This window comes from Coregonus clupeaformis, chromosome 8 (assembly GCF_020615455.1).
Source record: "Coregonus clupeaformis isolate EN_2021a chromosome 8, ASM2061545v1, whole genome shotgun sequence".
Lineage (NCBI taxonomy): Eukaryota > Metazoa > Chordata > Actinopteri > Salmoniformes > Salmonidae > Coregonus > Coregonus clupeaformis.
The window spans coordinates 35,039,823-35,063,646 of record NC_059199.1 but is presented as its reverse complement, the minus strand read 5'-3'; the positions used below and the strand labels follow the sequence as shown (position 1 = coordinate 35,063,646).

Sequence of the window (23,824 nt, the reverse complement as noted above, 5' to 3'; positions counted from 1 at the left end):
GGTGCATCGCGGGAGGACTGCTGGGCCGGGACCAGACATCAGCCCCTCTCCAGGGTCGAGGGCTCCCACACCAGGGTCCAGACAGGGCTTGGTGCATTGTGGGAGGACTGAGAGGGGGAGCATCTTGCCGGGGTCCAGACCGGACCGGGTGTGCAAAGGGGAGGCAGGATGGGAGAAGAGTTTACTGCCTATGTCACTTCCGAAGAAGGAGCCGCCACCGAGGCTAGATGACCACCCGGACCCTCCCCTAATGAGTCAGGTTTTTGCGGCCGGAGTCCGCACCTTTGGGGGGTACTGTCACGCCCTGACATTGAGATCTCTAGTTGGGTTGGTCAGGGTGTGAAATCTAATTGATATATTTCTATGTTGGCCGGGTGTGGTTCCCAATCAGAGGCAGCTGTCGGTCGTTGTCTCTGATTGGGGATCATACTTAGGCAGCCATGTTGCCTACCTTAGTTGTGGGATCTTGTTTCTGTTTGGCTTGTTTGATGTTTAGCCTCTTGAACTTCACGTTCTGTTGGATTTTGTTATTTTGTCTGTGTTTATTAAAATAAACGACTATGTACGCATACCACGCTGCACCTTGGTCCGATCCTTTATACAACGAACGTGACAGTAGCTCTTCTTGCATTTGGGACAGGTGTATGTTTTCTTCTCATTGTGTTGGAGCAGAAGGTGTTTCTTCATGGCAGTCTTCTATTTGTATTTCTTTGTGCACTTGGGACAGGCGTATGTTCTGATAACAGCACTGACAGCGCACCTGAGAAAATACCTCATGACATCTGTCAGAGAACATTGTCAACATGAGACAGGATATATCACTGTAATAATTTTTGTCAGCTTTACAAGAATGTCATGAAACAGACTACAGGGCATAGACCTACACCACAGATAATGGTTAATATGTTTTGTATAGTTACATAGCCTATGACTTATGCTACAGTACATCTGTAACAAGTGTGTTCCTCAACAAGTGTATGAGTACAGTAAGGTAGTCTATACTGCAAATTGTACTCATCATACTGTATGCCGTAATGCTGGGAGCGCCTGTCAATGCATACGATCTGGAGCATTGCCTAGTCTCATAGAAATCCCATTACTGTGCTGCAGGTATGTTTTACAATTATTACAAGTGAGACTGTTCAATTGGCATTGTCAATTGCAGGATATTAGGCTACTTGATTATTAATTAGGCTACTTGATTAGTCTTGTAAGTAAGGAGCTAATGTTAACTATTTTGTAGTGCAAATCAAGAACTCTCTTAAACTGAGACCTACCCTGTATCCCAATGCTTCTAGACACCTCACATCTGTTTGCAGTTTCCTCTCCTTGTAGTGTTTTTGCTTCTTCTCCTCCTGCTCTCTCTTCTCCATCCTCATTAACTCTCTTTTCTTCCTTCACTTGTACATTTCCCTTCTCCTCATCCACTCGTTCATTTCCCTTCTCTTCCTTCATTTGTTTATTTCCCCTCTCCTGTTCCTTTGGAGGCTCCTTCCAGAAGATCACTTGTTGAACATCTCTAACGCCATCCTTCCTGTCTTGATCATCCCCACTGTTACCTTCCCGTATCTGTCCATCTGTGCTGTGGATACAGCCTTCCTCCTCATTAACCTTAGCATGTAGCCCCTCCTCAGAGACCAAACACTGCTGCACATGGGAGCCCCACTCCTCCAAACCATTTTGCTCTGCCCAGTGCTCAAAATTCTCCCCTTTCCCATACAATGATGTCACACAAAGTATACGTGGGTATACTATGGGTTGTGGTGCATCCTCATCTTCTAGAGGGGTCTGTGATTCAGGAGAAGATGGAGGGCTAAAGCGGAGCTGGATGGTGGAGGGTTCCATCTCCAGTAGTATGCAGGAATCCTCACTCTCATCACTTGACATGTGTCTGGTAATTTTCAGCAGTCTATGAGAGTATAAAGTAAACAGAGTTTAGTTTTACGAAATTCAACATACCTTCATGTTCCCTTACTGACTCTTCACATTTAGCTTGGTTGTAGTCAATGATGTGGGTAAGGTTAATACCATTGGTTGTAGTAGGTTACTGTAGTAGTCTTCCTCTTTGGACCAACATTTCTATGATTTCTTGTGCTGACTGACAATGAATGTCCTGTAGTCAACTACTGAGCTAGCTAGCTCACTTGAGGAATTTTAATCAAATCAAATTTTATTGGTCACATACACATATTTAGCAGATGTTATTGCGGGTGTAAAGAAATGCTTGTATTTTTTTTAAATCATATATAGCTAGCTAGCTGTAATATACTGCCAAACTGTTTTTTTCTGTGAAATAAAAGTGATCAGAATCCAAGCTATCCTTAGCTGGCAATCTAACGTTAGCTACAAAGCCACTCAACCAAGAGTCAACACTTTCATCAGTGACTCAACATTCTCTGTCCTAGTAGGACTCCTGGCTACCTTCAGTATCGATAAAGATCACCTCAGGACTAGCAACATTATCTAGGTATCTATTTGTCACTCACTTTTTACAAATTAAATGATGCTTTCCACCAGGCTTTGAAAATATATTCTGTAAGACGATGGCCAACTATTTGGGAAAACAAGATAACTTACTGTAGCACGAGCGAATCACCAGACATCTGCATTTGCTGAATGCGCTCTCAATGCACGGTGCACGGTGACTTTAATATAAGCAGGCCTCATCACATTCGCGGTGCAATAGTGTCCTCTTGTGGTTACAACTATATCACAGGCCGAGCAGGCTGCCAGCTGTGGTAAATGGAAACAAATCACACACTACGAAGAGACACTAAAGCTGCATAGGTTTGGTAATTTTTTAAAAGGTGGAACCAAACTGAGTCTTGGAAGTAAGTACTCACTACTTGATTTTGTAACTAATTGCTCCTGTAAGTCGCTCTGGATAAGAGCGTCTGCTAAATGACTGTAAATGTAAATGTAACTGTTGATTTTGACTTCTGATATGTCAATTAAACTGGAAATACGAAATAACTTAAAACCATTAATTCCATGTGTAGCTACCTCAAATTGTAGGCCTATGTATTCTTTATTTCAAGAATTATAAAGAGTTTGTGTTTTCCTTTATTAATGGAAAAACTGAGCAAAACAATAGTCTTTAATGATTTAATTTCAAACATCTGGCTAGGGTTATTGTATGAAATCTGGTGGTTTGGCTAAATGTAGCTTTACAAAGAGTGATAGTGTCAGTAAGAGTGTCCATGATTGAGTCTTTGAATGTAGAGATGGAGATAAAACTGTCCAGTTTGAGTGTTATTTGCAGCTTGTTCCAGTCGCTAGCTGCAGCGAACTGAAAAGAGGAGCGACCCAGGGATGTGTGTGCTTTGGGGACCTTCAACAGAATTTGACTGGCAGAACGGGTGCTGTATGTGTAGGATGAGGGTTGCAGTAGGTATCTCAGATAGGGGGGAGTGAGGCCTAAGAGGGTTTTAGAAATAAGCATCAACCAGTGGGTCTTGCGCCAGATATACAAAGATGGCCAGTTTACAGAGGAGGAGTATAGAGTGCTGTGATGTGTCATATAAGGAGCGTTGGTAGCAAATCTGATGGCCGAATGTTAAAGAACATCTAGTCACTCGAGAGCACCCTTACCTTAATGCACATGATAGTTTATGGGGAAGCACACATACAGATGCTAATGAACTGTTGCGGAAGATATGATGGAAACAAGAGCATTAGTGTGTCATAACGATGGATGTGGTACAATAGTTTATGTTGTTAGAGGGGTTACATCCTGCCTGGACCTCACACTGGCTTCTAACTCTATTGCATTTACGTGTGAATGTAATGTAATGAATTATTCTACTGTTGGAAGTGATCATTTCCCGATTTCGTGCACCATTAATTTTGATGTTACTATTCCAGATAGGGTATCATTCAGAAGATGGTGCTTTCATAAAGCAGACTGGGAAAAGTTTGGTGATCATTGCTTAAAGTCTGTTGGACAGTTGTCTTTAGAGAGGCCGGTTGATGTATGTGCTGCCTCTGTGAATTCTCTGATTTTGAGTGCTACAAATGTGTATTTCCAGAGAGTAAAGTGGGTGAGAAAAGGAAGGTGTTTCTGAAGTGGACTGAAGAGTGCACTGCAGCTATTCGAGAAAGAAATAGGGCTTACAGAGTGTTGCGTAGGAATATGACTCCTGAGAAAATACTTAATTTCCAAAGGAAAAGAGCTTTAGTACATAGGGTCATTAAGTCTGTCAAGAGAAATGCATGGAGACAGTTCTGCTCTACAATAGGCAGGGGTACTTAGCTGGGGGATGTATGGTCTATGTTGAAGAAGATGACTGCAAGAAGCAAGTCCACTCGAATTCCAGTTTTGGTTGTGGGTCAAAAAATGGCCGTAACTGATCAAGAAAAGGCTGACTTGTTGGGGAAGACATTTGGTAGGGTTCATAGTGGGGTGACTTTGGATGAAGTATGTAAACAATGCAGGTGTGAGCATGGCGCTTGCAACGCCAGGGTTGTGGGTTCGTTTCCCACGGTGGGCCAGTATGAAAATGTATGCACTCACTAACTGTAAGTCGCTCTGGATAAGAGAGTCTGCTAAATGACAACAAAAAAAAAGAAGAATAATGTGTATAAGTAAAGGGATATGGTTGACTCTTCTTTGGATGCTATTTTTACCATCCATGAGATGCGTTCAGCCTTAGGCTGTGGATATACAGCTCCAGGTTATGATCAGTTGTGCTATGTAATGTTTAAGCATCTACCTGATGAGGTCATACATGTTCTCCTGGGATTATTTAATACGATTTGGAGTGAGGGGGTTATACCTTTGGGTTGGAAACGTGCAGTAATATTACCTTTAGTAAAGCCTGGTAAGGACCCTTCATGTGCTGATAGTTATAGACCAATAGCACTGACCTCTAACTTGTGTATACTGATGGAAAAGATGATTGTCATATTTCCTGGAACAACGTTTATTGAGTCAATGTCAAAGTGGATTCTGTAAAGGTAGATATACTTTCAATGCATTAGTAAAGGTGAGCAATGAAGTTGAAAAAGCTCTGGTCATGAAATAATTAATGGCTACTGTAAATAGGGCCTCAGCAGTTTGTAGGGCCGTAGGGAGACCTGGCATAGGAATGAGACGGCAGGACTTAGAAAACCGATCCACAACGACCAGGATCGTGGTGTTCCCTTGTGAGGGGGGAAGGTCCGTAACAAAATCCACCGATAGGTGGGACCACGGCCGTTGTGGAACGGGTAGGGGTTGTAATTTCCCTCTGGGCAGGTGGATTAAACAAACAATCAAATTGTTTACAGACAGATTATTTCACTTATAATTCACTGTATTTCAATTCCAGTGGGTCAGAAGTTTACATACACTATGTTGACTGTGCCTTAAAACAGCTTGGAAAATTCCAGAAAATGATGTCATGGCTTTAGAAGCTTCTGATAGGCTAATTGACATCATTTGAGTCAATTGGAGGTGTACCTGTGGATGTATTTCAAGGCCTACATTCAAACTCAGTGCCTCTTTGCTTGACATCATGTGAAAATCAAAATAAATCAGCCAAGACCTCAGAAAATGTTCTTTAGACCTCCACAAGTCTGGTTCATCCTTGGAAGCAATTTCCAAATGCCTGAAGGTACCACGTTCATCTGTACAAACAATAGTACACAAGTATAAACACCATGGGACCACGATGCCATCATACCGCTCAGGAAGGAGACGCGTTCTGTCTCCTAGAGATGAACGTACTTTGGTGGGAAAATTGCAAATCAATCCCAGAACAACAGCAAAGGACCTTGTGACGATGCTGGAGGAAACAGGTACACAGATATATATATATCCACAGTAAAACAAGTCCTATATCGACATAACCTGAAAGGCCGCTCAGCTTTGAAGAAGCCACTGCTCCAAAACCGCCATAAAAAAGCCAGACTACGGTTTGCAACTGCACATGGGACAAAGATTGTACTTTTTGGAGAAATGTCCTCTGGTCTGATGAAAAAAATATAGAACTGTTTGGCCATAATGACCATCGTTATGTTTGGAGGAAAAAGGAGTGTCTGGCAAGCCGAAGAACACCATCCCAACCGTGAAGCACGGGGGTGGCAGCATCATGCTGTGGGGGTACTTTGCTGCAGGAGGGACTGGTGCACTTCACAAAATAGATGGCATCATGAGGAAGGAAAATTATGTGGATATATTGAAGCAACATCTCAAGACATCAGTCAGGAAGTTAAAGCTTGGTCGCAAATGGGTCTTCCAAATGGACAATGACCCCAAGCATACTTCCAAAGTTGTGGCAAAATGGCTTAAGGACAACAAAGTCAAGGTATTGGAGTGGCCATCACAAAGCCCTGACCTCAATCCTATAGAATATTTGTGGGCAGAACTGAAAAAGCGTGTGCGAGCAAGGAGGCCTACAAACCTGACTCAGTTACACTAGCTCTGTCAGGAGGAATGGGCCAAAATTCACCCAACTTATTGTGGGAAGCTTGTGGAAGGCTACCCAACATGTTTGACCCAAGTTAAACAATTTAAAGGCAATGCTACCAAATACTAATTGAGTGTATGTAAACTTCTGACTCGTTGGGAATGTGATTAAATAAATAAAAGCTGAAATAAATCATTCTCTCTACTATTATTCTTACATTTCACATTCTTAAAATAAAGTGGTGATCCTAACTGACCTAAGACAGGGAATTTATACTAGGATTAAATGTTAGAAATGGTGAAAAACTGAGTTTAAAATGTATTTGGCTAATGTGTATGTAAACTTCCGACTTCAACTGTATATGGATCATTTATAAAGCCAGGCACATTTAACAGTTAAGCTATTGATTATTGACCTAATTAAGTCTGGGTTTCCTCTCCTCACTTTTCTTAGACAATAAGACAAGGGCTGTTTTCTCATCTCTTCATTCTGCTGCTGCCTCTGCCACATTGTTCTCAACACCAATACGCGGGTAAAATTTGCTATTATACACATAGCAACATGGTCTAAGGAAAAGGCACCAATTCAACAGAGCACTGATGTGTTTCAGAACTGCGGAGAGTGACCACTATCCAACGCGGGAGAAAGTGCATTTGTTATAAAATAACATAATTTTTATTCTTGCACCATTGTTCTTATGTAATATAACCAAATGCAATTTCAGTAACACGTCTTAGAGTGATGGACTGTGCCATCCCCACGGCCTCCACAATGGATTAGTCCACTCAGACTGGCGCAAATCAGACAGGTGTTTTGTACACCATGATATTTGTACATTATTTTTTGCTACTGCTCCGCTAAATAAATATTGGTCGACCAACAGCCTATCGACCAAACAATCGACCAGTCGAATAAATGGGGTCAACCTAGCTAAATTCACTTGTATAGTCACTTCATGGATGGCTAGAGTGCTCACAAGACTGAGATAAATATAAATACAGTGCCTTCGGAAAGTATTCAGACCCCATGTCTTTTTCCACATTTTGTTACGTTACAGCCTTATTCTAAAATTGATTAAATTGTTATTTTTCCTCATCAATCTACACACAATACCCCATAATGACAAAGCAAAAACAGGTTTTTAAAAATGTTTGCTAATTTATTAGATATAAAAAACTGAAATAAGACATTTACATAAGTATTCAGACCCTTTACTCAGAACTTTGTTGAAGCACCTTTGGCAGCGATTACAGCATCAAGTCTTCTTGGGTATGACGCTACAAGCTTGGCACACCTGTATTTGGGGAGTTTCTCCCATTCTTCTCTGCAGATCCTCTCAAGCTCTGTCAGGTTAGATGGGGAGCGTTGCTGCACAGCTTTTTTCAGGTCTCTCCAGAGGTGTTCGATCGGGTTCAAGTCCGGGCTCTGCCTGGGCCACTCAAGGACACTCAAGGACATTCAGAGACTTGTCTTGGCTGTGTGCTTAGGGTTGTTGTCCTGTTGGAAGGTGAACCTTCGCCCCAGTCTTAGGTCCTGAGCACTCTGGAACAGGTTTTCATAAAGTATCTCGCTGTACTTTGCTCCGTTCATCATTGCCTCGATCCTGACTAGTTTTCCAGTCCCTGCCGCTGAAAAACATCCTCACAGCATGATACTGTCTCTGAGCTCTACAGACAATTGCTTCGACCTCATGGCTTGGTTTTTGCTCTATCATGCACTGTCAACTGTGGGACCTTATATAGACAGGTGTGTGCCTTTGTGTTTTGTCAATCACTCATATCGATATCACATTGAAATATAATATATAATATAATATAATATGCCATTTAGCAGACGCTTTTATCCAAAGCGACTTACAGTCATGCGTGCATACATTTTTTGTATGGGTGGTCAAATCAATTCAAAAAACGTTTGGGGTGTATCGCTGTTTGAACTAACACTATTCACATATGGAATAACCTATGGTTGGTTAGATAAACTTGTAGAAGGCTTACATCTATATTTTGGAATGTCAGGTGTTGATTTCGGGAGGGAACAGACCACTTTTTTGTTTGTTAGACTAATTTAAACGAATCACGAAGCGGCATTGGATATCAACAGTGACAACGGTTGGCAGTTATTTAAGTGATAGTTTGACTGTCAAACCATGAATTGGTGTGTGGCCAAGGCCTTTAATAGAGAGACCACCTCAAATTTTCTGTGCTATTTCATTAAATTCTGTGCCGTTTCATTAAATTCTGTGCATATCTTTGTCTTATAGAACCACAACAATAAGATTCCAAGCTATTCGGATTACCACAATCATATAAACATCCTCAAATACAAACAGCTGTGTCTGCGTGTGTGTGCGTGTGGTGGTGACCAAGTGTTTAGTATGGGCCTCAACATCATGTTCTAACCGGACAGCACTATAGTGCGCAGAACCAAACCAATCAGTTATAAGTATATAGCGGGTGAGGGCATTCACAGCCGACCGCTCAGACGGGTGAGGGCATACTAGCCAGCTGTTTTACGTGGTCTTTCTAGCTGGATTTAGTGACTAACAGTATTTTACATGGTCCGTCAATTATTTAGCGACCAATAGTTTTTACAGTCATTGTGATAACTATAAACATTTATACTAATATCACCAATCTGAGGTAAAATGGATGTGTAATTCCACTACATTTTATGGGGTGAAAATGCAGGCTTGTGTAAGGTAGTAACACAAACTGTCCACAGTCCACATTCGGGAAATTAGCGGAATATACAATAATTTACTATGCCAAAATAATTCAACATGTCAATTTAAGATGATAGTATACATTATGTTGCCCACTCACAAACTATTGCAACAATGACATCTATTTCTCACTCATTTAACCATTAAGAGAGTAAAATAATGCTCTCAAACACAATTTAACTGGTCGCTGTAGACTAGAGCCTCCATAGTCTGTGCAGCAGCCTGAACGTTTGACGTCCCTACCTTTTTAGGTTTGTTTTCATGTCTAGTCCATTGTACTGGCCTGTGTGATGTGTAGTAGTTTGATGCATCTTATTGCTTTGCTTATTTTTTGTCACCTGAAAATTCAGTCTCAGCCATTGATATCCTTAATTCCTTACCTGACCCGTACAGACACAGATGCCGGACCCGAAGACATTCAAGCAGCACTTTGACAGCAAGCATCCCAAGTCCCCAATACCTCCAGAGCTGGTTGATGTTGAGGCTTAAAAGACCACACACACACAATGGACCTACAGCTGGGTTAAGATGCTCTCATCATTCAGACTCACAGTATACATGTTAGCAGCAAACTCTTGCCCTATGCTTCAGTTGTATTTCATATGGCTCAATATGTGGAAATGTTGTCACTCATCGCCTTTCATGTTGTGATTCACAGACACACGATGACCACGATTTGAGCGCTGCAACTGGGACTGAATGGCGTCAAGGGACAAAACACTGAGACCCCTGGACATGGGTGTGGGAATATTTGTGTGACAATGACCTAAAAGGGTCATTGGGGGGGCAGAAGCACACCAGCACCCCATCTTATTTGAAACCCCACCTCTTTAAGGAATACCTGGGATAGGATAAAGTAATCCTTCTACCCCCCCCTTACCCCAACCCCCAAAAAAAAACATTGTAAAGTGGTTATCCCACTGGCTATAAGGTGAATGCACCTATTTGTAAGTCGCTCTGGATAAGAGCGTCTGCTAAATGACGTAAATGTAAATGTATATGTCCAACCACCCCTCAACTTCAGACTCTATTGAAGCACCCATCTTACTTCTATGAGCCCACTCTACCTACATCCCTTTTCCCTATGCCGCTTCCTTCATTCATTCCTGATTCAATACCATCTAGACTGTTACACGTCTAAAAGTTTCATGGTGTTACTTTTTCTCATCTGTGTACCGCTGTCCTACTTTTGCCCCTTACTCTTTTCTATACCTCCTCCCATACACTCTTGTGCAAATCATTTCTGCTTTCTTTGAGAATGGTGTCATAATGGAAAGGATTTGTTAGTTGCCCAAGACTGAGCCTTGTTCTGCCTGTAAAAGGCCCTGGTCGAAACAATGCCAAAATCACTTTTGATAGTCTCCGGGTCCACGTTGTAACAATTGTTTTTTGCATTTGACCATTTCCAATAAATGTAGAAATATATATGAAAGCATTCCTCTGCCTGTTTGATCCATTCTGAAGGAAAGCAGTGACTACGTTTTGTGTGTGTGAGAGAATATGTATGCCTTGTAATGCTAGCAGAAAATCAATACTTCCGAATGCAAGTTAAACGCCATTCCGTCTATACTGATACCAGACAAATGTATACTTATAAGTATTTTCAAATGTATTTCCAATATACTGCAATGCTATGTAGCTGAAGAGGGGTGACACTGTCTAGGATAGGAGTGTCGATCCGTTTCTGGAGGTCTGTGTTCACTGGCATTTACTCTCACTTCTGCATCAAATCAACCTCTACAATAAATATTCTAGTTTCTTTTATTACAAATATAGCAGTACACAGTCCTCCAGAAATCTGTTGACAATGACACATTCCTGTGTATTGGATCCTCTGTATATAGAAAATGGCAAAATAAAAGCTCATTTGGTATTTTCCATTGCTACTAACGTATGCTGGTTAAAAGTATAATTAAAGAAATGCACACATTTTGTGGTCCTCTGTAGCTCAGCTGGTAGAGCACGGCGCTTGTAACGCCAAGGTAGTGGGTTCGATCCCGGGGACCACCCATACACAAAAATGTATGCACGCATGACTGTAAGTCGCTCTGGATAAAAGCGTCTGCTAAATGGCATATTATATTATATTATTATTATTATTATTTTTGCCACGCATATATAGTCCATATATTTAGCTTTTTAATTGAACCATGTGTAGTACATCTAAAAGAGACAATGAGAAATTCATGGTTCAACAAGACAACATAGCCATCAAAAGGGTAGAAATGTAGCATTGCACTTATGTCACAGTACTTTACAGCTTTGATTGGATTCATAGAATATATGACAAAGGGTGATGTAATTATCTGAATTACTGTAGATTTTAATAGTTTAATCAAGAGTGAAGTATGGTTATAAGTCCAATGTGAAGATCTCAATTTAGGATTTCTTTATGGAGGAGGTGTTATTCATATACCATTCTCACACTAAATAATCAATATATTATCTGAACAAAAATATAAATGCAACATGTAAAGTGTTGGTCCCATGTTTCATGAGCTGAAATAAAAGATCCCAGAAATTCTCCATTCGCACAAAAACCTTATTTCTCTCAGATTTGGTGCACCAATTTGTTTACATCCCTGTTAGTGAGTATTTCTCCTTTGCCAAGATAATCCATCCGCCTGACAGGTGTGGCATATCAAGAAGCTGATTAAACAGCACACCTTGTGCCACACGACACAATGTCACAGATGTCTCAAGTTTTGAGGGAGCATGCAGTTGGCATGCTGACTGCAGGAATGGCCACCAGAGCTGTTGCAAGAGAATTTAATGTTCATTTCTCTACCATAAGCCGCCTCCAATGTCGTTTTAGAGAATTTGGCCGTAAGTGCAACTGGCCTCACAACCGCAGACCACGTGTAAGCACGCCAGCCCAGGACCTCCACATCCAGCTTCTTCACCTGCGGGATCGTCTGAGATCAGACACCTGGATAGCTGATGAAACTGTGAGATTGCACAACTGAAGAATTTCTGCACAAACTGTAAGAAAAAGTTGCAGGGAAGCCCATCTGCGTGCTCGTTGTACTCACCAGGGTCTTGACCTGACTGCAGTTCGGCATCGTAACTGACTTCAGTGGGCAAATGCTCACCTTCGATGGCCCCTGGCATGCTGAATAAGTGTGCTCTTCACGGATGAATCTCGCGTCGCGTTGCCGAGTGGTTTGTTGATGTCAATGTTGTGAACAGAGTGCCCCATGGTGGCAGTGGGATTACGGTATGGGCAGGCATACGCTACGGACAACAAACACAATTGCATTTTATCGATGGCAATTTGAATGCACAGAGATACCGTGACGAGATCCTGAGGCCCATTGTTGTGCCATTCAACAGCCGCCATCACCTCATATTTCAGCATGATAATGCACAGTCCCATGTCGCAAGGATCTGTACACAATTCCTGGAAGCTGAAAATGTCACAATTCTTCCATGGCCTGCATATTCACAAGACATCTCACACATTGAGCATGTTTGGAATGCTCTGGATCGACGTGCATGACAGCGTGTTTCAGTTCCTGCCAGTATCCAGCAACTTCGCAAAACCATCGAAGAGGAGTGGGACAACATTCTACAGGCCTCAATCAACAGCTTGATCAACTCTATGCTAAGGAGATGTGTCCCGCTGCATGAGGCAAATGGTGGTCACACCAGATACTGACTGGCTTTCTGATCCATAAACCTATCTTTATTTAAAAAGGTATCTGTGACCAACAGATGCACATCTGTATTCCCAGTCATGTGAAATCCATAGATTAGGGCCTAAAGAATATATTTTAATTGACTGATTTCCTTATATGAACTGTAACTCAGTAAAATCTTTGAAATTGTTGCGTTCATATTTTTGTTCAGTGTAGATACAGTGGGGAGAACAAGTATTTGATACACTGCCGATTTTGCAGGTTTTCCTACTTACAAAGCATGTAGAGGTCTGTAATTTATTTATTTTTTCCAGAAAATCACATTGTATGATTTTTAAGTAATTAATTTGCATTTTATTGCATGACATAAGTATTTGATACATCAGAAAAGCAGAACTTAATATTTGGTACAGAAACCTTTGTTTGCAATTACAGAGATCATACGTTTCCTGTAGGTCTTGACCAGGTTTGCACACACTGCAGCAGGGATTTTGGCCCACTCCTCCATACAGACCTTCTCCAGATCCTTCAGGTTTCGGGGCTGTCGCTGGGCAATACGGACTTTCAGCTCCCTCCAAAGATTTTCTATTAGGTTCAGGTCTGGAGACTGGCTAGGCCACTCCAGGACCTTGAGATGCTTCTTACGGAGCCACTCCTTAGTTGCCCTGGCTGTGTGTTTCGGGTCGTTGTCATGCTGGAAGACCCAGCCACGACCCATCTTCAATGCTCTTACTGAGGGAAGGAGGTTGTTGGCCAAGATCTCACGATACATGGCCCCATCCATCCTCCCCTCAATACGGTGCAGTCGTCCTGTCCCCTTTGCAGAAAAGCATCCCCAAAGAATGATGTTTCCACCTCCATGCTTCACGGTTGGGATGGTGTTCTTGGGGTTGTAATCATCCTTCTTCTTCCTCCGAACACGGCGAGTGGAGTTTAGACCAAAAAGCTATATTTTTGTCTCATCAGACCACATGACCTTCTTCCATTCCTCCTCTGGATCATCCAGATTGTCATTGGCAAACTTCAGACGGGCCTGGACATGCGCTGGCTTGAGCAGGGGGACCTTGCGTGCACTGCAGGATTTTAATCCATGACGGCGTAGTGTGTTACTAATGGTTTTCTTGAGACTGTGGTCCCAGCTCTCTTCAGGTCATTGACCAGGTCCTGCTGTGTAGTTCTGGGCTGATCCCTCACCTTCCTCATGATCATTGATGCCCCACGAGGTGAGATCTTACATGGAGCATGAACTTCTTCCATTTTCTAATAATTGCGCCAACAGTTGTTGCCTTCTCACCAAGCTGCTTGCCTATTGTCCTGTAGCCCATCCCAGCCTTGTGCAGGTCTACAATTTTATCCCTGATGTCCTTACACAGCTCTCTGGTCTTGGCCATTGTGGAGAGGTTGGAGTCTGTTTGATTGAGTGTGTGGACAGGTGTCTTTTATACAGGTAACGAGTTCAAACAGGTGCAGTTAATACTAGGGGTGTAACGATCCATCTACTACATCGATGTATCGATTTATATTCCTATGATCCAACTACATCGATCTGTGCTCGGCGAGTTGGCCTTTTGGACAACATATATCGATCTAACATCGTTTTAAAATGTAATAAATCGATTGTATCGATACTAGGAAATAACCCATTGGATTTAAGCACGTCAGACTTTATATGGATGTTTTTTCTTAGCACTTTTAATGATAAAGGCTTTAAACATTACTCAATTCAGTCTGCCTATCCGTGACGTCATCGCGCCAACAGCAGCGCAAAGGCGCAAAGACAACCAAACATAGCATGGCGGACTACAGAGGAGAAGCCGACGAGCGAGAAATTATCAAGCCACCATTGCGGTCCAGTGTGTGGAAACACTTTGGCTTTTGCAAAGACGGAGATGTTCTAAATAAGTCGCTCGCTGTTTGTAGGATATGTAAAGGTCAAGTAAAGTACAACGGCAATACGACAAATCTCTCCAACCACCTACTAAGGCGCCATGGGATTTCACACAACACCGACCGTCCAGGCACCTCTTGCAGCGTTCCCGCTGCTACAGCAGCGAAAGGTAAAGTCAACTCTGCAGAAGCCTCAGGTCTCGCCTGCATGTTTAGTCAGAGACTAGGCCAAAACTCAGCTCGGGCGAAAAACATCACGGCAACAATTGCCAAGTTTATCTGCAAAGACATGCGACCCTACAGTGTGGTTGAAAATCCGGGATTCCGTGAAATGATTCAAACATTGGAGCCAAGGTACACAATACCAAGCCGACCACACTTCTCAGAAAAGGTTATTCCTGCATTGTACGAAAGTACTAAGAATGATGTGAAGCTGTCGCTTTCTCAAGCTGAACGAGTAGCGATAACGACAGATGGCTGGACGTCATGCTCAAATCAAGGGTATGTGACAATTACCTCTCATCACATTGATCCGGAGTGGAAAATGAAGACCTTTGTTCTGCTAACCAGAGTTTTAAATGAAGCCCATACTGGTAAAAATATTGGCGCGTTACTGCGTGAAGCCTGCATGGAGTGGAAAATCTACGACAAGAATCCTGCCATCGTCACAGATAACGCCAGGAATATGATTGTGGCCGGTGCAGAAGCCCAGTTCAGTCCACACATTACCTGCTTCGCACATACACTCAACCTTGCCTCGCAGAAGGGTTTGGGGGTGGACCGTGCTTCCAGGTTGTTGGGGAAAGTGCGAAAAATGGTTGGATATTTTCACCGCAGCCCGATTGCATGTCACGCCCTACAGGAAAAACAAACTCTGATGGATTTACCAAAACATAAACTGATCCAAGACATAATCACCAGATGGAACAGTTCATTCGAAATGCTTGAACGTTTTTTGGAACAACAGCCAGCTATAATGGCAACTCTGATGTCCAAGGATCTACGAAAGGGGGTCACAGATGTAGGCACGCTGAGTGAGAGTGATATTGCCAACATGGATGACATTGTTCAGTTGATGGGTCCTGTCAAAATGGCAACCACTGTGATGTGTGAAGAAGACCAGCCAACTCTCTCTGTAATTGCTCCTCTTCAAGCAAAACTGCTGAAACACCTACAGCCATGCGAAGACGACTCAACCCTGGTTGCAGAGATTAAGAGGGTGATGGCCAGTGACCTCTCCACACGCTACAGAGGCACCCAAGATGCTCTCAACATAGGTAATTAATTTGGAGTCTTAATTAAAATCAACTTGGTTAATATTTTAGGTTATTAGACTGTATTAATTTGTAAAATGCCACACCTTTGCGTTTTCAAGTTTGAATTTGAGTTGTTTTTTCATATGGAAAAGTAAACAAGATATCTGCAATACAATTCTTAGTTCATGGTGGCTTTACATCATCACTGTGCCACATTTCTTTTAAACATACTAAAGTTTAATCTTCTGATTATTTTGTGTATGAGGAGGTGGTCATCACTTGCAATTTCAGGTCAACTTAATTTAATAATGCAATGAATGCAATATTCTTGTTCTTTAAACAGCATCAGCGTTGGACCCGCGATTTAAAGAACTGCCCTACCTGGAAAAAAGAGGACAGAGAACAGGTCTACACAAAACTGGTTTTTGAGGCAGAAGTGTCCCACCAGGTAACTCTTCTCTCCTCTTTCCTCTGCTCTTTTCTCTTCTCCCCTTTCATTTGTCCTCTCTCAAATCTCATCTGTTCTTTATCTTCCTCTAAATTTATGTGTGCAGTATTACAGAGCAGAAATTTGAACAGTTCACACATTCTTACATCAATAGATGCAAGCAATGGGAATCAGGAGGAAGACGAGGGAAGCTCAAGCACAAAGCTGTCAGGATTCAATGAAGAGACCACAGGTGTGTTTCATGTGATACCAATAAAAGATTGTTGTTGTTTTGTATTAATGAGAAACATGACTATATTTTGAAATATATTTCTTATATTGTAGCTCCAAATGAGTCACCTCCTTGTAAGAAGAAAGCCTTAGATGCGCTGTTTGGCGATTCCTTCATCCAAAGAGAAAGAAAATCCACAAGCGAGACAGCCAGAGCAGAGGTGTTAAAGTACCGAGCAAAAGATGCGTTGCCTTTGACTGAAAATGCCATGAAGTGGTGGAGATCTCAGGAGAAAGAGCTACCTGTACTTTCCACCCTTGCTAAACGGTACCTGTGCATTCCAGGCACCAGTGTGCCAGCAGAACGAGTTTTTAGTACTGCTGGCGACATAGTGAACGCACAGAGAAGTGTTCTGCAGCCAGATCATGTTGATCAGTTGATATTTTTGAAAAAAAAATCTGTAGTCATTGAAGAGTAGCCTAGTAGGTTACACTTGATCTTTTGTTGAATATTGTTTGTTTATTAAAATGAGAGTAGTAGCAGGTTCATCCACTGCTCATTCAACCTGAAGAAATGTTGGTTGCACTTTATTTTTGATATTAATACTGTATTTGTATTGTAATGTTGAAAAACAAAAGCAGAAGTAGCAGGTAAACCTACTCTTTATTCAACCTGAAGAGATGTTGGTTGCACTTTATTTTTGATATTAATATTGTAATATTTTTATGTTGAAAAACAAAAGCAGAAGTAGCAGGTAAACCTACTGTTAATTCAACCTGAAGAGATGTTGGTTGCACTTTATTTTTGATATTAATATTGTAATATTTTTATGTTGAAAAACAAAAGCAGAAGTAGCAGGTAAACCTACTGTTGAAATGTTGGTTGCACTTACTGTACTTTTATTGAAAATGTATTGAATATTGAAAATGAGATCAGACAATTTTAACTTCCTGTTAATTCAACCTAAAGTGTTGTTTGCACTTTATTCAAATAAAATGTGAATGCATTTGCCATTCATTGTTGTTTACTTGTTTATTTATATTCATAATTAATTGATACCTGATTCCATTACAAGAAACAGGAATCTAGGAAACTTCACCTGCACTGTCCAGTATCCAGGTATATATTTCAGTCACACTGGTTGAATTTTTGGCTAAAAGGTTACTGAATCGATTTCAAGTCACTGAATCGTTTCGGATCCTATCGTTCTAAATGAACCAATATCGTCCTTGAATCGTATCGACAACCACGAATCGTGATACAAATCGAATCGTTGTTAAAACGAATCGTTACACCCCTAGTTTACACTGATACGTTCTCATACTTACAGCTATACATACTCACACTTTCATACTCACATTCACACACGAACCCCACCTTCAACAGGTCTGATCACATACAAGGCCCCTGGATAGGCAATCGAGTAGGCTACTTTCTTACATCAAACTAGATGTAGCTCCGGCGCTGATGTGCTCTGGCATTTGCAGGACAGAGCGTACTCACCAATTCTTTCCCTCTCACTGTTTATTCTCTTCCCCTGTCCCCCTTGCGCCTTATCGCTCTATATTTGTATCTGTTTATGCAACCTATCTTCCTTGGCCATGCATGTATGTGATAGAGACAGAGATACTAATACTTTATGGGAATTAACCCTGTTCTTAGAATCAGCACTGTAGAACATAGCGTGTATAATAAGTATAGTGTTAATTGCAGTGTAGCCTAGGTTGCCTCTGGCTATGAATGTTTCTGTACTTGTATCAGTAAATTTTTGGCTAATAACATAGACCTAACAATTATTGTAAATGTGTGTTTACCTTGTGTTATAATAACCTATTTTCAATATAAATGATAGGACTGACTGAAATGCTGACTTCCTCCATTATAGGCTCCTGGTTGTAATTATTACATGTGTAAGCCCACAACAGCATTGCTGTTAGATAGCTTCATTTATTTAGTTAGCTATACGAAATTAATAATAGCCTAAAACTTATATTAGCTGTATGGCTAGCTTTATTCAAAATAGCAGAACATACCTGCCAGGCGACAAGTCAGCTCTCCCGCGCTGCCTCTCTTTACGCGAAAATCGTCATGCAGACTTGTGCCCTCATGGAGATTCCGTGCAGTGGATAATTAATACTGAGGTATTAATTTGTGATACTTCACTAGGCTAAAACAAGGTTTACTCGTTCATTCGTGTCGGTCAACCACTGAAAACATAAATGTGTCAAACTTTGTCTGCCTCTTCTTATTCATTTGGTGGAATTTCAACCATGCTCCGTCTTCTCTGCTTCCCACCCCTCCTCGTGCACTTCTCCAATCCTCCCTCTCAGTCTCACAACAAGAGGATAATGCTAGTGTCTCGTTTCCCCTAGCAACCAGTTGCTATAGGAATATTCCTTAGTAATTCAAAGTGTTGATGATGATGATGATGAAGAGTCCAGATGTATGACCACGATAGTTAGATTAGGCTAGTTATTCAATCAAACACATTTATTTTACAATTATAGACCCCTAACCTAGGAAGAAATGTGTCTCTTATAAACGTCTGTGTGCAGTTACAGGTAGCATACTCCAAAAACTAGAGAAAATTCGACAAAAAATATATTAAATCCACCTTTTGCACAGTCCTCGGCATTTTAGCTGTGCACATCTCACATTTCCCAACACCGTTGCAGTAACTAGTCGTTTCTATGCGAAGCGGCTGCGGCCGCTTGTAGAAGTAGCCTTAATGACAGCACTTCCCACAGTGCGACCAAAAGAAAGATCTACACATATGAAAGCGGTATTTATCGCTCAATACAAAAAGTGGATTTAATATTTTTCTGAATATTCTCTGTTTTTTGGAGTTCCACCTGCAACTGCACACAGATGTTCATAAGAGACAAGTTTCTTCCGAATCGAGAACAAAGAAAGTATCGCCAAGGTTTGTAAAAAAATATCCTGATTATGGTAAACAGCAGCCTATGCAAGATCTCAGATGAGCTTTAGCTCTGCCACTGAGGTTCGTGTTTACATGGCTATCTAGCAGTAATGTTGGAGGCTACCGGCTTTGATCCAGTTAGTCTACTGGGAGGAGAAGATTTGTCTTTCCCCAGGATACCCTTGCTTGTGGAGATAATGCTAGCAACCGAATGCTTTAATAAAGGATGAAGGTATAGTAGACCCAAGTAGCCTATTGTAAACTGTAACACATCTCACAATTAGAGTAACATGCAATTTTATCATTGGGGACATCACACTTTGTGCTATAGAGTATAGACTGTTGGGTTTAACAACATTTCCAAAACTCCATACCTGATCATAGGCTTTTGTTTTGAAATATGTATGCCAGTAATGTTAATTTTATCACCAGCACTTTTGGAACCATAGCACCACTGTAGCTATATAATCCAACCACCTTGACTGATGACTGTCAATTCCTGCTGGAAGTTTCTAACTTTCACAGACTAACCAACCTTTTCTAACTTTCACAGACTGACCAAACTTTTTTCACAAACGTTTTTAGAGTAAGATTGTTGGTCATGAAGATGTCCCTTTCCTAAAATAGTGTAGCAAACAAGGGGCGGGGAAGCGAACCCAGGTTACATGCGTGAAAGGCACACACCCTACGCATCGCTCCAACAGATTTAACCCACTTGGTCAGAATTGTAATGTGGCTCACTGTATTAGCGAGGATCACTACACCGTTTCGACCACTTTGACCACCAATATGCAGCCTACAGTTTTTTAGAGAGACAATAGATTTGTGGGAGTCCTTCGTAATTAAAACACTAACCAGCCGTAACATACGCATTAGATTTCTATTGTCTGCCATTTTCTTTTAGCCTCTGATTACTTTTATCTCCTAATGAAGATTTGTGTTGGTGTACTGGATTTCCTCAACAGCCACCCTCTTTGGATGTATTATTGTTGCCGGCTGTACAGCCAGAGCTTGTGTGCTCGCCCAGGGTTTCAATTTTAGTCTATTTTAGGATTAGGGTTATGTCATGAAACGTGTGCTACTAGGCCTACATTATAAATATGACACAATCAGCATTTCACTTTGGATATGAATAATCCAAATTATCAATCAGTTATCAAAACGCTCAGATATAACCACCAGGGCAGGAGGGCGAAGAGATGAGAAGAGTAGGCTATCTCAGCTGATTTATGCAGGAGATTTAAAATAATAATGTAAAACATATCTGTAGGCTTTTTAGTAACTATTTGAATGATGTTTTAGTCCAATGCATGTTGGTTGAACGCTTTGACACCTTGAACGTGAAAGTGAGTGGTTCAGTGAGTGTCTCCGCCTAGAACATCACAGAGCTGATGAACGCAGCAACGTTCTTTTTCAGAACCATGGCGAGCGCATTGTGACGCTGTCCCTTCTACTCCTACTTAGAGCCATAGATACAGTATTTTCTAAATGGTTATACTCCTACTGTTCTCTAAACAATGGTTTCATAGTTTACAATTGTATAAACTCCCAAATCATGCTCAAAATTCAATTTAATTGATGTAACTGTTGAGTGTTTTTTAATCAGTTTGATAAACATGTTTATCCCATTGTAACATAGCCAACCATGACTTATGGAAGACTTTGACGTATTAATGGTCCCTATAAAACCCTGTAATTCTAAGAAAGAATTGTCAGATGGTTTTGAACTCAGTCAAAATCACTGCAGTATGTAGAGCGATAATGAGTAGGTCTATGTTCAGTCGTTTGTTGAAAGCGACCCCGCTGAGATTCCTCCGCGAGAGGTCGCTTCTGTGTGCAGCTGACCTGTTGTTTGCGACCGGTTCGGCAGTTTACTTTCATAATAATAATACGCCATTTAGCAGACGTTTTTATCCAAAGCGACTTACAGTCATGCGTGCATACATTTTTTGTGTGTATGGGTGGTCCCGGGGATCGAACCCACTACCTTGGCGTTACAAGCGCCGTGCTCTACCAGCTGAGCTACAGAGGACCACATATAGCAAATATTACGGTATCGGTGAGGATGCACTGGCCACCGTGGAGAGCGTGGACCGTGTTGTCACGGTTGAGGAGGGTAAGTTTACATATTTGACAATGTCTAAATAGTAATAGTCCCAAATGCCACCCAATACCCTATTTCTTATTTTGACCAGGACCCATAGTTCTATGGTTAAAAGGCGCTGGTCAAAAGTAGTGCACTAAATAGGGAATAGGGTGTCATTTAGGTAGCAATCATGGTGATGAGATTTTTTACAGTATAGCCCTAGATTAACAACAACAAACAAACTTGCTCCTTTGAAACCAAACCGTTGCTTTAGGTTTAATTGAACATGTTGGTACATTATGCAGACACATACATACATTTGATGTCATACAATATAAAACACAAGTAAATATATGATCAGCCTAACTACATGGACAGATGTCTGGTGTCTTGTAGCTAGTATTTCTTAAACTTAGAGAAAACAATCCTTTATTTAAAGATAATGAGCCCACCCTGGACCAGGAGGACCCAGTCCTTGTTCAGGTAAGAATGCTGCAGGCCTATCAATAGCTTGGGTGCCAGTCTTTCTGCTCTCTTGCCAATTCCATCGTGGCAATATGATATTGGCATCACAATCCCATAAGGAGTGGACAGAGAGCTGAAACAGACTGGCACCCAGGCTATAACAATACTGCTTCATTAGCAGGATTGGTTCAATAACAATCTGTCATTCAAACTGTCATTTTACTGACTCATAAATTGATCCTGATTTTCTTCCTTAGTATGTGGTTGAGGAGGTTGGGCACTGGCCCTGTCTGGCTTTAATCCCTTGGTCTGGACCTCTGTGGGTTCCCAGCTCTGTAAGTCCATCCATTCTGATACTCTTTGGTCTTCTCTCTGGTCTTAAAACTGGTTTATGTACTTTAAACATAAACATGACGTTTTCTGAAGAACAATATGGAAATACATTTCTGTAAACATATTCCCAATTTTTTATAACTGCAGCCAACATATTACCTTACCCATGCTGGGAGGATGCTGGTGAGAGAGCTGGCAGTGTTAAACACGCAGGTAACCATGCAGATTATTGGACAAAGCTCATCTGATCTAATAGGCAGGATTACCTTCAATATCCACTACGGTAGTGAAATACTTTGATGTTCGTTCCCTCATTTTCTCACAGATATTCACAGTGGAGCAGCCCATTTTCATCTGTTTCACTCCTGCTAGGAGGATGGTATGGAATGAACTGTCCTCTCAAAATGAACAGGTAGCCATTCATATGCAGGTACCTCAGATGTTTCCTTAACCTTTCAACACAGACCTGTGTAGTGTCTCAGAATCTATCATGCAGTAGCCTCCTCTTGTGATCCTCCCTATAGCAGTCTGTCAGACCTATAGGCTACCTGTCTATCATTCAAACTGACTTTTAATTTGATCCTGTCTTGTTCCTTAGTATGTGGATGAGGAGGTTGGGCAGCGGACCTGTCTGGCTTTAATCCCTTGGTCTGGTCCTCTGTGGGTTCCCAGCTCTGTAAGTCCATCCATTCTGATACTCTTTGGTCTTTAGACTGGTTTATGTAACTTAAACATAAACATGATGCTTTCTGTAGAACAATATGAAAATACATTTCTGTAAACATATTCCCTATTTTTGTAATAGTCTGTAACACTGCAGCCAACTTATTACCTTACCCATGCTGGACGGATGCTGGCGAGAGAGCTGTCAGTGTTAAACACAGAGGTAACCATGCAGATTATTGGACAAAGCTCATTTTATCTAATTGGCAGGATTACCTTCAGTATCTACTATGGTAGTGGGATACTTTGATGCCCTTAGAACTGTTCCCTCATTTTCTTACAGATTTGCAAGATTGAGCAGCACATTTTCATCTCTCGTGCTGGCATGATGGTATTGGATGAACTGTCCTCTCAGCTTGAAGAGGTAGCCATTCATCTGCAGGTACTTCAGACATGTTCTTAACATTTATATCTCAGACCTGTGTATTTCAACTATTATCATTGCAGTGGCCTCCTCTTGCAATCTTCCCTATGCCAATATTTTACTCCTATACAGTACCAGTCTATCATTCAAACTGACTCTTAAATTGATCCTGTCTTGTTCCTTAGTACGTGGATGAGGAGGTTCGGCAGCAGCCCTGTCTGGCTTTAATCCCTTGGTCTGGACCTCTGTGGGTTTCAAACGCTGTAAGTCCATCCATTCTGATACTCTCTGGTCTTTAGGGGGGCTTAAACATAAACATAACTTTTCTAAAAGAAACTTCTGGAAATACATTTCTGTAAACATATTCCCTTTTTTTATAGCC

At 41.4% G+C, this 23,824-nt stretch overlaps 1 protein-coding gene and 1 long non-coding RNA gene across 2 annotated transcripts; both read left to right on the top strand.

The window, feature by feature from the left end:
* The first annotated feature begins 14,711 nt into the window (after positions 1 to 14,711).
* Positions 14,712 to 16,321, top strand: LOC123491468 (E3 SUMO-protein ligase ZBED1-like). Its single transcript, XM_045222256.1, has 2 exons — positions 14,712 to 15,913; positions 16,236 to 16,321. Exons 1-2 carry the CDS (start codon positions 14,845 to 14,847, stop codon positions 16,319 to 16,321), a joined length of 1,155 nt encoding a protein of 384 aa, XP_045078191.1. The 5' UTR covers positions 14,712 to 14,844.
* A 6,676-nt stretch (positions 16,322 to 22,997) lies between these two features.
* LOC121580198 lies at positions 22,998 to 23,669 on the top strand. The gene is made up of 3 exons (XR_006661312.1): positions 22,998 to 23,241; positions 23,362 to 23,460; positions 23,628 to 23,669. It is a non-coding gene; the product is annotated as an uncharacterized LOC121580198 (long non-coding RNA).
* Positions 23,670 to 23,824: the final 155 nt, after the last annotated feature.

Bases quoted from the DNA above. Each gene is read 5' to 3' on its own strand.
- LOC123491468 (XM_045222256.1), top strand. From the start codon at position 14,845: ATGTTTAGTCAGAGACTAGGCCAAAACTCAGCTCGGGCGAAAAACATC. The intron at 15,914-16,235 runs GTAATTAATTTG...TTCTTTAAACAG, and splicing joins CCAAGATGCTCTCAACATAG to CATCAGCGTTGGACCCGCGA.